This window comes from Pristiophorus japonicus, chromosome 18 (assembly GCF_044704955.1).
Source record: "Pristiophorus japonicus isolate sPriJap1 chromosome 18, sPriJap1.hap1, whole genome shotgun sequence".
In the NCBI taxonomy this organism is placed as follows: domain Eukaryota; kingdom Metazoa; phylum Chordata; class Chondrichthyes; family Pristiophoridae; genus Pristiophorus; species Pristiophorus japonicus.
The window spans coordinates 35510169-35525930 of record NC_091994.1 but is presented as its reverse complement, the minus strand read 5'-3'; the positions used below and the strand labels follow the sequence as shown (position 1 = coordinate 35525930).

At 40.6% G+C, this 15762-nt stretch overlaps 1 protein-coding gene across 3 annotated transcripts in view; it reads left to right on the top strand.

The window, feature by feature from the left end:
- Positions 1-14381, top strand: part of timm44 (translocase of inner mitochondrial membrane 44 homolog (yeast)) — a 68531-nt gene extending 54150 nt beyond the window's left edge. For all 3 annotated transcript variants that reach the window (XM_070859859.1, XM_070859860.1, XM_070859861.1), the window contains 2 exons: positions 5308-5418; positions 13964-14381. In XM_070859859.1, the coding sequence (XP_070715960.1) occupies positions 5308-5418; positions 13964-14083 (231 nt within the window). In that variant the 3' untranslated portion in view covers positions 14084-14381. The remainder of the gene's footprint in view (positions 1-5307; positions 5419-13963) is intronic.
- Positions 14382-15762: the final 1381 nt, after the last annotated feature.

Genomic DNA, 15762 nt, shown 5'->3' with positions numbered 1-15762 from the left:
CTTATGGTGATTGGAAAATTGAGACTAGCTTCTGCAACACACCATTTACTGCAATGCAGCCCCCGTTATCTGCCACACTGGTGAATAATGGAACTTGACCCCCAAAATTTGGTCTTGTACTCATGGAACACTCCTGCGATAGGCTTGGTACAGGAATGAAGACAAGTTCAGGACAAATAACAGAAACTGAATTTAAAGACAGTAAAAGGTTGAAAATACTCAGCAGGTCAGGTTAGCATCTGTGGAGAAACAGATGATGATTCAGATCTAAGACCTTTCCTCAACACCGAGGGGGATAGTCTTAGACCTGAATCATTGACTGGCTGAGTTCTGATTTCAGCACCTGTAGAGTTTTGTTTTTAGTTTAGAAACTGAATTTAAGCATTTGCGGGCTGTGAGGTTGAGGAGATTGGTACCAATGAGGCTACATCCTGTGGACGTTTTCAGGAAGATTATGGAGCTCCCATTACAACTAAGAGTAATTTTTATATGGTCATAAACTCAATAACAGTGTTTGACACGTCCATAGTTGGGGATTAAATAGAGAAATCCAGGGTTTGCAAAAGCTCCACTTAGACAGTTGCTTGGGTGAAGCTGCTTATGTTCCATATCCAATAGAATTATGCTCGGGATGAGACAGTTTGAGCAAACCACTCTGAGCCACCTGCAGCAATGACAGTAAACAAAAAGAGAATTAATTATTTGCCTTGTGTTGGAAGGAAATGCATATTCCCAAAAATCCTTTTTTTAAGGTCCTGGCTAATCAAGCTAATTAATCCTAGTTAATGATTCAGATCAAACACTGCACCTTATTTGGCTGAAAAATCTGCTATTATTTTGTGTGTTTTCACGTCAAAATTACCATTTCTTTCTCCATAAAAATCACTCGTCTTTATCTGCCAAATGTTTTGGACAAGAATATTTTAAGAACCGGAAAAGGCCATTAGGCCCACAAACCCATTCCTTTTTGATCTCAATCCATATTCTCATTGTATCTTTGAATTCTCTTTCTCTCCAGAAACACATCTAATTCTCTCTTAACCCTATTTATATTGCCTACTTCAATGTTCTTCCCTGGTAACTAATGCTACAACTCAATTGTTCTTCGGCTGAAAAACTTCCTCCTTAGTCTGATTTTTCTCATTTTATAATCTGTCGCCTGGGATTTTAACCCCTTGCCTGGACAAAATTTGCCTGGCTAAGTTTTATAATCCCCTTCAGAATCCTGGAAGACTTGAATTATTTAACTTTAAATTCTTCTCTAGCAAATTAAACAAACCCAACTCCCTCACTTTCCTCAGAATATAAATTCCTGATAGTCCAAACCACCTTTGCTTCCCTCTTTCAAAGGCAGTAATTCCCTACTGTGATTAGATGCACAGAGCTGCACACTGAACACGAGATGGGGTCTGACCAAGACCATGTATACAGCAACATCTCTGCAACCTCCTCCAGCCCTACAATCTTCCGAGAATTCTGCATTCTTCCGCCTCTAGCCTTTTGTGCACTTCCTTCGCACCACCATTGGTGGCCATGTTTTCAGCAATCTAGGCCCTAAGATCTGAAATTGCCTCCCTTTAAGCCTATCCATCTCTCCTCCTTTAAGAAGCTCCTTAAACCTCCTTCTTTGACCAAGCTTTTTGATCACCTGTCCTAATTTCTTCTTTGGCTCGATGACAATGTTTGCCTGATTCCACTCCTGTGAAGCACCTTGGGACATTTTACTATGTTGAAAGTGCTATATCGATGCAAGTTGTTGTACTCTGAAGCACTATGTTTCTGATCAATATATCTGCAGCCTTTTCCCTATTTGCCACATATCCAGCATAACATTTTGATCCTGAATCCTGCACATGGGCAGAAAGAAGCCTTTGCATTACATGGCTAGAACCATCAAGGACTGTTTGGATACAGACACAAGCTTAACCTGAATTTGGACTTGGCATTGGAAAGAAATGAGAAACAGCAGCGTGCCCTTCATCTCTTCCTTCGTATGGCTCATTGTGTTGAGCAGAAGGAATGAATTTGCAAACATCCAGTTGTGATTGAAGAGTTTCCAGCCCTTGGCTATTGTTTATTTGACAGCCACATTCCAGACATATTTTGCATCCAAATCACTGAATAACACCAACACCATTAATAAAAGGAAATAATCACAGCATTCATCTTTGATAATGACCTTCCCAGTGACATCTCCTGTCAATCAAGACAGCCCCATCCAATGTTCTAATGTGCTTTGCAGCTAAATTTCAGCAACTCTTGACTTCATTATTTAGTGAATTATTTATAGTTTTGTGCACACGCTCTCTGAAGCTAGTGGATGTTTGAAGTGGTAATGTGCCCTTAATGAACACTCGGTGGTTTTTCTATTTGTCAGTGCAGTTAATATTAATGAGAATGTACTGACCAAACAGCATGAACTTTGGGCAGAACCCACATTAGTGGGAATTATTAGTCAGGAGGCCTGAGACCTGTGAATGCAGAAACTGAAGTTAGCTACAAAGAGAAATGGAAATCTGAAATGGACAGAAAATTCTGGAAATACATTGGTCCATTATTGGCTTCTGAAAAAAGCCAAGTTAACATTTTAACTGGAGTGTTCTGATGAAGGGTCTCCATCTGTAACTTAATCTTTCCATTTTTAGATACTAACCAGTATTGTCTGTTTTCTCTTTAGTTGAGTCGTTGTGTTCAGTCCTGTCCTGGCTTCCTTCTCAGACACAAAATAGTGTGTGTAGGAGGCAGGAGGTGTGGGGATGGATGGATGGATGGATGGAGAGGAACCCCCCCCCCAAGCATGAAGTAAAATGAGTTGCAAAAAATCACCTATTAATGAAATATAACATTGGCGTTCTTTGATCGGTTACATGCCAGAGGAAGCTACATTCATCAACAACAACTTGCATTTATATCGCACATTTAATGTAGTGAAACGACCCAAGGCGCTTCACAGGAGTATTATGTGATTCAAAATTTGACACCGAGTCGCACAAGTAGAAATTAGCGCAAGTGACCAAAAGCTTGGTCAAAGAGATAGGTTTTAAGGAGCGTCTTGAAGGAGGAGAGAGAGGTAGAAAGGCGGAGAGGTTTAGGCAGGGAGTTCCAGAGCTTGGGGCCTAGGCAACAGAAGGCACGGCCACCAATGTTGAGTGATTATGATCAGGGATGCTCAGGAGGGCAGAACTGTGATAGTGTATTATCCTTCAGTCATGTAAAAATTAAAAATAAGCACTAGTGTTGTGCATGACTGCCACACATGGTGCTGTAAATCCTGGGTGGTGAGCATTAGAAGATCAAAAACACAACATAGTGTGAAGATAAAGGCCTGTGGCATGAAACCATTCAAAAACAGGGCCTTGGGAACAAAATGAAAGCGGTAAAACCTTTTGTATTAATAACAGTGACTTGTGCCAAACTGTATATAAGCTAAGCTACTCGCTTTTTGTTTGCTTTATAAACATAAGTGTCCACCTGGCTGAGTTGGTAGCCCTAATGCCTCTGGAGTCAGAAGATTGTGACATCAAGCCCCACTCCAGGATTTGAGAACATAATCGAGGTTGGCACTCAAGTTCAGTACTGAGGGAGCATTTCATTGTCAGATATTAAAACCTGCCTGTTGAGGTAGAATTTGAAAATGACATAGCAATGCCCAAAGAAGAGCAGGGAGTTCTCCTGATGTCCCGGCCAACATTCCTCCCTCAGCCAACATCATCAAAAAATGATTAACTGATTATTGCTGTTCCTTAGATTTTGCTGTGCCACATTTTCTTGTATAACAACAATCATTGCACTTGAAAGTATTCAATTATATGTGAATTGCTTTGAGATATTTCTAGGATGTGAGATAAAACACTAGATAAATGCAAAGCTTTCTTAAAATTCTTACCCTCTGGTCATTTCTTTGTCTCTAAACTGGGGGCATATTGGGGTTCAGTCGTGATACTGCTATAGTAAAGCACTTACCAGGCTAAGATTCCATTGTAAGCGGTTATTTCGCCATAAGGACGGGTACAAGCCCACGTTACTCTGAACGCAACCCGTTGATTTGATTCTGCTGAAGTCGCAGTCTAAATTTCCCAATGTTGTATTCCGCTGCTGTCAATAGCTGGCTTAAATAATGATGATGTTTGTAATTAATGTTTTCTGTTATAAGATGGAACAGTAACAAACTTCACCCACAGTTCAATAATGGGAAGGCATTCATGTAAAAACCTCATGTTTCATTGAGTGTTTGGTGTTGAAATCTTTTGGGTGAAATCCAAAAGCTATGTATGATGCAACATTAAATTCTGTTAGCCTGATGTTTTTAATATCCTGGTGCTCAGGACTCTTGATTAAAAGTTCTGCATGTTTTAAACTTTCAAAGCAGCAAGAAAATGTCTAATTGAATCCATGCTGTTTGTGTTTAGATTGTTTTCTTTTAGCTTACTAGAGGAAGTACATGTTGTTCTATATTGTCGGTGGCGATGCAGAGTCACGCTGTCTACATTTTGATCTGTGTGTAGTGAAGCAGTGAATTTCTGCTTACCGACCATCCTTGCAGCCTAGCTAAGATTGATACCTTGTTTTGCTGAGAATTGTCTCCAGGAATCCTACTCTCTCTTTGCAATGAGTTACATTTTGCAGACTGAAACCTCTGGTTTATAGACAGCGATTTTATTTTTTGGCTGCAATTTTCCACTCTCCTAAAGGTGCTGACTCTTGCTGGGGTACAGTTTCATGGAGAGTAGTCGCCCTCCATTTTGCTCATGTAGCCACTCTCCAAAAGTGAGCCGTAGACAATGAACGTCAGCAGGCAGTGTCTGTTATTATCTGATGGAGTGCACTGCACCTCCCAGCAGTCACTAGCTGATTTCCCCTCCCGTCCCCCCTCTAATCCAGAGACCAATTGTAGCACCCCTACCACTGGCCCAGCTGACGTCAGCTAACTGGATACAGATTTGAAATTGAATCTGGAACTTCAGGCCTGTGTGACTCAACTACTCACTGCCTTAAGCAGCTGAAACATCGGCAAGTCAGAAAACCAAAACAGAAATCACATTGTAAATAGTGCATCATCATCTCAACTCTGCATGCATACTCTGTAATAGCAAAAGAAAAATCTAATTCCCTTCACTGATTGATTTACCCCATTCTACTATCATTGCAGTCAAAACGCATTTCATGCCACAGAACTAGGAGAGCTCAGTCCAATCGGATTCTATAAATTGCTGATTGAATTGTAAAAGAGAATATGTTGATGGTTTGTGGAACTGTAGGAGAGAGGACTGTTTCTTGCTGACTGACCCCGTTTCTCTCTGATTGCAGCTGGCTATGGGGAAAATGATGGAGCAGGGACCCGTTCTAATTATCACTTTCCAGGCTCAGCTTGTCATGGTCATCAAGAACCACAGTGGAGAGGTGGTGGAGGGCGACCCGGTACGTAAACTCATGGTCCCTGAAATGGCAAAAGTGATGAGCATAACACAAATGATGTCTTAATATGGTTCGCATGCACACTTTTGTAAAATAGTGTCCTTATAACTAGCCTATTAGTCAGATTAAATTCCCTTAGCTGAAGGGAGGTAGTTCCCAGTTCAGTTTGTAAAAAAACAACTACTTTCTCTGAAATGTCAATGTTTGTTTATTGTGAAGGTTGAAGTACCAGGGACACAAGTTTAAAAATGAAGACGTTGTTAGGAACGAGAATGGTGGAATACGTTGTCCGGGAAGGGCATTGAAGTTGCTGTGTTTCAGGAGAGAGAAGGGATTGAAGGATATAATGAGTTGTCCAGGAGATACGGTTGATGCCTTGGGTGTCTGTGCATCTTTGTCCTTACAAATTTTGTGTTTCCTATGCTGACAAAAAAGATGAGTTGACGGCACAAATAGATACAAATGGGTATGATATGGCCATTGCAGAGACGTGGTTCCAAGGTGACCAAGGCTGGGAACTAAATATTCAGGGGGATTTGACTATTCGGAAGGACAGACAGAAAGGAAAAGGGGGGTGGGGTAGCATTGTTAATAAAGAATGAGATCAGTGTGTTAGCGAGAAATTATATTGGCTCAGAAGATCAAGATGTTGAATCAGTTTGGGTGGAGATAAGGAATAATAAAGGGAAAAAGTCACTGGTGGGCATAGTCTATAGGCCCCCTAACAGTAGCTACACTGTTGGACGGAGTATAAATCAAGAAATAATGGAGGCTTGTTAAAAAAAAAAGAACGGCAATAATGATGAGCGATTTTAACCTTCATATTGATTGGACAAAGCAAATTGGCCAGGGTAGCCTGAGGAAGAGTTCATAAAGTGTATCCGGGATAGTTTCTTTGAACAGTACGTTGTGGAACTAACCAGGGAGCAGGCTATCTTAGATCTGGTACTGTGTAATGAGACAGGATTAATAAACGATTTCTTAGTAAAGGATCCTCTAGAAATGAGTGACCATAACATGGTTGAATTTCAAATTCAGTTGGAGGGTGAGAAAGTTGGATCTCAGACCAGTGTCCTAAGCTTAAAGAAAGGAGACTACAAAGGTATGAAGCAGAGTTGGCTAAAGTGGACTGGGAAAATGGATTAAAGTGTGGTAGACATTTAAGGAAATATTTCATAACTCGCAACAAAAATATATCCCACTGAGAAGGAAAGACTGTAAGAGAAGGGATAACCATCCATGGCTAACTAAGGAAATAGGGATGGTATCAAATTGAAAACAAGGACATACAATGTGGCCAAGATTAGTGGGAGGCCAGAGGATTGGAAACTTTTAAAAGCCAGCAAAGAATGACTAAAAAAAATGATAGAGAGGGAAGATAGATTATGAAAGTAAACTAGCATGAAATATAAAAACAAATAGTAAAGTTTCTACAGGTACGTAAAAAGGAAAAGAGTGGCTAAAGTAAACGTTGGTCCTCTAGAGGATGAGACTGGGGAATTAATCATGGAGAGCAGGGAAATGGCAGAGACGTTGAACAAATATTTAGTATCGGTCTTCACGGTAGAAGACACTAAAAACATCCCAATAGTGGATAATCAAGGGGCTATAAGGAGGGAGGAAGTTAATACAATCACTATAACTAAAGAAGTAGTACTTGGTAAAATAATGGGACTAAAGGCGGCCAAGTCCCCTGGACCTGATGGCTTGTATTCTAGAGACTTAAAGAAAGTGGCTGCAGAGATAGTGGATGCATTGCTTGTAATCGACCAAAATTCCCTGGATTCTGGGGAGATCCAAGCAGATTGGAAAACTGCAAATGTAATGCCCCTATTTAAAAAAAGGAGGCAGACAGAAAGCGGGGAACTATAGAACAGTTAGCCTAACATCGGTCATTGGGAAAATGCTGGAGTCCGTTATTAAGGAAGCAGTAGCAGGACATTTGGAAAAGCATAATTCAATCAAGCATAGTTTTATGAAAAGGAAATCATGGTTGACAAATTTGCTGGAGTTCTTTGAGAATGTAACAAGCAGGGTGGGATATGGGGGAACCAGTGGATGTGGTATATTTGGATTTCCAGAAGGCATTCAATAAGGTGCCACATAAAAGGTTACTGCACAAAATAAAAGTTCATGGGGTTGGGGGTAATATAGTCACATGGATAGAGGATTGGCTAACTGACAGGAAACAGCGAGTTAGGATAAATGGGTCATTTTCCGGTTGGCAAACAGTAACCAGTGGGGTGCTGCAGGGATCGGTGCTGGGGCCGCAACTATTTACAATCTATATTAATGACTTAGATGAAGGGACCGAGTGTAATGTAGCCAAGTTTGCTGGTACAAAGATGAGTGGGAAAGCAAATTATGAGGAGGACACAAAAAATCTGCAAAGTGATATAGACAGGCTAAGTGAGTGGGCAAAAATTTGGCAGATGGAGTATAATGTGGGAAAGTGTGAGGTTATCCACTTTGGCAGAAAAAATAGAAAAGCAAATTATAATTTAAATGGAGAAAAATTGCAAAGTGCTGCAGTACAGAGAGACCTGGGGGTCATTATGCATGAAACACAAACTGTTAGTATGCAGGTACAGCAAGTAATCAGGAAGGCAAATGGAATGTTGGCCTTTATTGCAAGGGGGATGAAGTATAAAAGCAGAGAAGTCCTGCTATAACTGTACAGGGTATTGGTGAGGCCACACCTAGAGTACTGCGTCTAGTTTTGGTCTCCGTATTTAAGGAACGATATACTTGCATTGGAGGCAGTTCAGAGAAGGTTCATTAGGTTGATTCCGGAGATGAAGGGGTTGACTTATGAAGATAGGTTGAGTAGGTTCGGCCTATTGGAGTTCAGAAAAATGAGAGGTGATCTTATCGAAACATATAAGATAATGAGGCTCGACAAGGTGGATGCAGAGAGGATATTTCCACTCATCGGGGAAACTAAAACTAGGGGGCATAGTCTCAGAATAAGGGGCAGTCTGTTTAAAACGGAGATGAGGAAATTTTTCTTCTCAAGAGGGTTGTAAATCTATGGAATTCTCTGCCCCAGAGAACTGTGGAGGCTGGGTCATTGAATATATTTAAGGCAGTGATTTTTGAGCGATAAGGGAATAAAGGGTTATGGGGAGTGGGCAGCGAAGTGGAGTTGAGTCCATGATCAGATCAGCCATGATCTTATTAAATGGTGGAGCAGGCTCGAGGGGCTAAATGGCCTACTCTGCTCCTAATTTTTATGTTCTTAGGTTTAGGTTGTAAACTGAACAGTGATGGTGAGAACAGTATCAGGCTTGGTTGTGATTCCCTTCCCTTCTCTTGCCCAAATTGCCTGCTGACATTCACTGTGCAGACTCGAACATGAAGAATGGCTATGTGACCGAGACTCCAAGGCCACATATCCTAATCCCGAGAGAAGCGGAGAAATACAAGTGACATTTTTATCTGGAAGACTCCTCAGTCTGAAAGATATTCATTCAATTCACAAAGAAGCTAAGGAAATACAGCCCAATGACATCAGTAATGGAGGAAAGGAATCCTCACACATAGCAGCTGCTTAGGACTGAGCTTCAAAACCAATGAAGCTGACACTTGAACCATGGGGGTAGCCGCACTCTTCATTATGTAATATGCTGATCAGTATTGGACTGTTCAAAGAATCGTCACTGCTGGGTAACATGACGCCCTGAATCAACCATAAATACAAACAATTGGTCTCCCTTAATATGATAGCATCAAAGATGTTGATGGAGGCGGCTGCTGGATTGTGATCACGTGCAGGAACCCTAGTCTCTCCCTACTCAACCTATCAAAACCCCTCATAACTTCGAATACCTCTATTAGGTCTCCCCTTAACCTTCTCTGCTCTGAGACATCCTGGTAGAGCTCCTCTCTACACTCTCCACGGCCTTGACATCCTTCCTAAAATGTGGTGCTCAGAATTGTACCTCTGTGCCCTTTAGTCCGTTTTCAAGCTGTCCAAGGGCAGGGACAGATGTGTTGGCTCACTATTGTGTCAGCCACTCCCACTGACCTACCAGCAGGGAGAAGAGTTGTGCTGAAATCTGCTGGAGCTACTTTAAAATAATTTCATTTGTTACACTACCTCATAAAGGATCCATCTTGGAAACTGAAGAGCCATGCATGATGTTTTTAAATTCCAATTTCCAATTACTGGGTGCTTTAGTATAAAAAGTCCATGTTTAAAAGGACAGTTGCTTTTCCTGGCCAAAAAGCGCTAACCTTTAATGGTTTCATGTAAATTTCAAAGTTGCCAGTTATAGCGCCTTAAATGCTCCATTTACTTTGGGCAGAAACAGCTATGTTGCACTGAATGCAAGAATAAACATAAGTAAATAACACCTCGTTAATCATCCTTTGTGTATTTAAACCCTTCTAATCCCCTGTTAATGGTGTGGGAGTTACCGTTTGTGCTAAGTGCTGATTGCAGTTTAAATAAAGCTACAGCTCCGTGCAGCTGGAAACAACTGGGCAAAAGGTCACTACACAGCAGGACCATTCTTGTATAGTACTGTAATAGCACTACCATGTTATAGAGTATAGCCTACAAATGTTTGTATGATCGTGTCCCTGATGAGCAGTGGGAAATTTATTTATTATGAGACCAAAGAACTGGGCCTTAAATATGCCAAAATTATTTTAGTGTGTTAAAAGTCCCACCTAGCATTGAAAGAAGTGTTAGCTCTTTCAATCTGCTATTGTGTTTCTTGGCTCACTCAAGTTATAATTTTAATCTGTAGTCTGTGTAAAGTGATGATGCCTCCACAGACTGTGCATGGAGGAAGTTACCAGTGGGTATGGTATCCAGCTGATGTTACATTCAACACAGGCTCTGTTTTGCTAACTGCCATGAAAGGAAACTCCGTTGATCAAAGAGTCGGACATCTGGCATACCACGCGGGCCGCTAATTAAATTTAAAGTCTTAAGTGAACCTGAAAAACACTAACAGATAAGAACATAAAAAATAGGAGCCCCTCAAGCCTGCTCCGCCATTCAATAAGATCATGGCTGATCTGATCATGGTCTCAGCACCACTTCCCTGCCCGCTCCCCATAACCCCTTATCCCCTTACCGTTTGAATAAATTTAAAACAGAAATAGACAGTTTCTTAATGTCCCAGCTTCCACAGCTCTTTGAGGCAGCGAATTCCACAGATTTACAACCCTCTGAGAAGAAATTTCTCTTCATCTCAGTTTTAAATGGGCGGCCCCTTATTCTAAGATCATGCCTTCTAGTTCTAGTCTCCCCTATCAGTGGAAACATCCTCTCTTGTCAAGCCCCCTCATAATCTTACACGTTTCGATAAGATCACCTCTCATTCTTCTGAATTCCAATGAGTAGAGGCCCAACCTACTCAACCTTTCCTCATAAGTCAACCCCCTCGTAAATATGGAAACCAAAACGGCACGCAGTACTCCAGGTGTGGCCACACCAATACCCTGCATAGCTGTAGCAAGACTTCCCTGTTTTTGTACTCCACCCCTTTTGCAACAAAGGCCAAGATTCCATTGGCCTTCCTGATTACTTGTTGTACCTGCATACTATCTTTTTGTGTTTAATGCACAAGTACCCCCAGGTCCTGCTGTACTGCAGCACTGTGCAACCTTTCTCCATTTAAATAATAACTTGCTCTTTGATTTTTTTCTGCCAAAGTGCATGACCTCACACTTTCCAACATTATACTCCATCTGCCAAATTTTTGCCCACTCCCTTAGCCTGTCTATGTCCTTGTGCAGATTTTTTGTGTCCTCCTCACACATTGCTTTTCCTCCCATCTTTGTATCGTCAGCGAACGTGGCTACGTTACACTCAGTCCCTTCTTCCAGTTCATTAATATAGATTGTAAATAGTTGGGTTCCCAGCACTGATCCCTGCGGCACCCAACTAGTTACTGATTGCCAACTGGAGAATGAACCATTTTTCCCTACTCTCTGTTTTTTGTTAGTTAGCCAATCCTCTATCCTGCTAATATATTCCCCAACCCCGTGAACTTTTATCTTGTGCAGTAACCTTTTATGTGGCACCTTTTCAAATGCCTTCTGGAAGTCCAAATACACCACATCCACTGGTTCCCCTTTATCTACCCTGTTCGTTACATTCTCAAAGATTGAAAGAACTAACACGGTATCTAAAGTGTTACATCTCTGGATAAAAGAAATGGTGGAATTAATTTTATATAAATATATCTATAATACTGTAAAGAAATTTGCATCTACATGCATATCCTGACCCCTTTTATCCATTAGAGATTTGTGTGTCCACATTTATAATGGGAACTGCCCATGTTGTCTTGTCCTGCTGTAATTGCACTCTCCTAGTGGAGGCACTGCAGCACCACCACTGACTGGGAGGATATATTGCAGCATGGCAAAGTTACATAAGACATTTCCATTACAAAAGTGGACATAGAAATTTATAATGAAATTATGAAAATTAGGACAGAATTGTATTACTTTAAAATAGACTCAATTATATCTGCACAGCCTGGTCCAATGAACCCATCCTCTAATCCGACTTTACCGCCACAGGGAGTGGTTGAGGCGAATAGTATAGATGCATTTAGGGGGAGGTTACATAAGCATATGAGAGAAAAGGGAATATAGAGAGCTATGCTGATAGTTAGATGAGGAAGGATGGGAGGAGGCACATAAACGCCAGTATGGACTGGTTGGGTTGAATGGCCTGTTTTTGTGTTGTATATTCTATGTATGTAACACCATGGGAGATTTACTAGTAATGTACATTTTTTTTAAGCTACAAAATTATCCTGCTTTACTTTATTTTAATAGCAAATTTTCTTTCAATTATTTCCCAACTTGTATGCATCTGAAAAGAGGTTATTAAAGAATTTATTGACATTAAACTCAAGGTTGAAACAAAATGAAAATGTGCAAATTTATTAAAAGTTGGCACTCAGTTTCACTGGCAGCAACGAGCTTCATATTTTAAATTTTGATGCAGAGGAAAGGATATGAGTTAAACATCTTTATTTTTATTTTTGCATTTTGTGTTCTTTATATGCAGAGATAAAGTTTTTAATCCTCTAGTGGATCTCCCACTGCGTAGTCATGGCAATTCAGAAGATGTGCTATTCTGTCAGGACGGGAACTTTATAGGATGCAACAGACAGTGCATTTTTCTACATTATTAAGGTGAAGCTGTGTGTAATTTGACCTGTCACTTTAAGGCTTCAAGATTTAATTGCTGTAAATAAGCACACCCTGAGGTCAGTTAGAGAGTGATTGGGATCATAAGGAAATGACTAGCTTTCTGTTTTTATGCTCTTTAAAATTAAGATTGTTTTGTATCTGTAATAAACTGCAACACCTTGACGAATGGTGGATTCAAAACTTAACAGTTTTTCTTTTTTTTATATATATCTGTATATAGTATAAAAAAGTAAGTTTGCATGAACTTCCTGTCACATGAGCAATCACACTTCCTGTGTCACACTTGACAGGCTAATTATATACTAGCAAATGTCTTGCAGTCTTTTGGAATGGCTGGAAAAGGAAAATACTGGAGTCTTTCACTGACCTTTTCATCAACAAACCCAGGGTTTTGTTATCAGCCTGAATATCAATTCACCTTTGAATTAACTCTGTGTTTATGTAACATCAGTTAGCCTTTGTACCTTGAAATGGACACAGCTTCACCTTAGCAGCAGAATAATGCACTGTGCATTATATGCTATAACACACCTATCTTATAAAAAGTGTATCATCTGACTTGAGCAATGTCACTGGTTTGCCGTTTACATAGGAAAATAGACGGAATTTAGAATGTCATTACAAAAATTCTGGAATCCCATATAATAAACACAGAATTTGACTTTCGTGGAAACTTGTGGCCTTGGTGCTGGTGTCTGCCTATCCAAAAGATGTTGACATTCTTGCAACTTGAATTGTTTTTGAATAAATTAATTTAAAAAAAATCATTTTCAACACGAGTCTGGAAGATGTGGATTGGCCCATAATGGGTGACTGCTGGAGTGGTGATATATTATACATATTGAATCTTACTGTTTTTTGTTGAATTTTTTTAAAAGTCAAATAAATCCAGCCAGCGCCTCAAACCGCAATAACAGTTAATGGTGTGTGTAATTATTTATAATTAATTAGCCTCCGGGGAGCACAGTCCTGTCGTAATTCAAATGTGTTTGTTAAAATTTATAGATGTATTTAATAATTATAGGTAGTTACAAAGCATTTTTGGAAGCCTGTGATATTCCAGTAATTGGAGAGATGGGTATGTTGATTTGATTTACATTTCAGTACATGGACAGTCTGCTCTAGGACTGCTGTGTCAACTCTTCATATTAAATTAGCCTCCTTTTAAAAAGGGCCATATTGATGGAGTCATCTTAAGATCTTATACGAGGTTCCATTTATGTTCGTATTTCACTTGGACAGCAGTAAATTGCATAAGAGCTTTAATGATAAGTGCTGGAGTATTTTTGCAGTGAGCTCTATACTCATTATCTTTCTTTCTTTCCCTTCCCCTCCCCTACTCCCTTTTTTGTATCTCTCCCAGGATAAAGTATTGAGAATGCTTTACGTGTGGGCTCTTTGCAGAGATCAAGATGAGCTTAACCCATATGCCGCATGGAGGCTCCTGGATATTTCTGCGTCAAGCTCAGAACAAATCCTATAAGGAAAGGACCTGCCAATCAGGATTCCGGCACTGTTCCAACATGAACTGCCTCTGGGTCCCCACTGAAATGTGGCCACACTCTGTCAGTACCACGTGATGGTTCAGCCAGCAGAGTCATAAGACTCAAAGGTGCTAAAGTGTCAAATGAGGACTGAGGAGGTTTTGGTGCCACCATGCACCATATATGAAAACAAGTGTACCCAATTCCATGGGTAGCAGTGGCAGTAAAGCATGGCTGCTGTTTTGTAAATAATTTGTATTAAATAAAAAGTAGAACTGGTATTTTCTACCAGTATGATCCTTGGTTCGGAGTGTTCCCCTTTTTACCAGTTTCCTTTATTATTCTACCCTTCCTGCCATTGTATTTACAATATTTAATGTAAAATTCCCAACTGATATCCGATCCCAGGAGAATAATTAAAGTCTGTTGCTATGGAAATTGACCAGACACTAAAATGATGGACTGTCCAGTTGACGAACACTTGACCTGCAGTTCCAGGAAGGAGATATCCTCCATCAACTGAATCAAGGGAGTCGAGGGTTATGGGGCGCGGGCGAGGAAGTGGAATTGAGGCCAGGGTCAGATCGGCCATGATCTTATTGGATGGCAGAGCAGGCTCGAGAGGTTGAATGGCCTATTCCTGCTCCTATTTCTTATGTTTGTATGAATCAAACTGGTTACACTTTTTTTTTAAGTTTATTTTATTTGGTGCTACAGGAACAAGCTCCCAATTCTCAATGATTGCATTCAAATTCTGAATGTCAACAAAAACGAATGTTCCTGCTTTTAATACACGCCCCCCCCCCCCCCCCCCCCCCATTCTAATCACTTCAGTATACAGTACTGGCTCATCAGGAAACTTTAGTAGGAGCACACTCGTGGTTCATAGCTACATAGACCAACAAAGTCCTAGGTTCTGAGTTAGCCAATCCTCGCCAAGGTAATGGTGGGGATGCTTTAGTTAGGTTCATTGTCCCTGGGTTAGGAAAGGGAAAAATCAGACGTAGCTCCTACTTCTGATTGGTATCCACTATACATCCTCGTCACTGGACTGGAAAATGCAAGTGTTTGGATGGTGGCTGAGGCCAGGATTAGACTCAGCTGCGATGCCATGCTCCTTATGGTTACATAGCTTGTTTAATTTCTTGGTTAAGTTTACAGATAAAGAATGACCGGCACCTGTGGAACATATATCCCATCGAGTCAGTGGCTTCATGGTAGGGTGAGGAAAATGTTTTACGGGTGGGTAATTGAGGGGGAGAATGGGAGTGAAGAACAGGGAATTGAGGAGAATGGGAGTGACAGATGGGATTGGGGGGAGGATGGGCATACTGGAGGAAAATGGTATTTGTAGACAGAATTGACAGTGTTGAAAGAGACAAAGGGAGATGAGGCATGTATAATATCACACATTAGTTGTAACGCATATCTATTATAGCAATATTCCTGGCTTCACTTTTACATTTAGGTAAATAGCATTTACTGTGATACAAACCTCTCGAGCTTTTCATAAATGTACAGTCCTGGTTTAACCTAAAATTTACTGAAGAAGCTTTAGTGACATTAAGCAGCTGCATGCACAGAATATGGTGCAGATTATGGACCCTGACAACATCTCGGTTATAGTGCTGAAGACCTGAGCACCCAGAATTAGCCACCTCTCCAGCCAGGCTGGTCC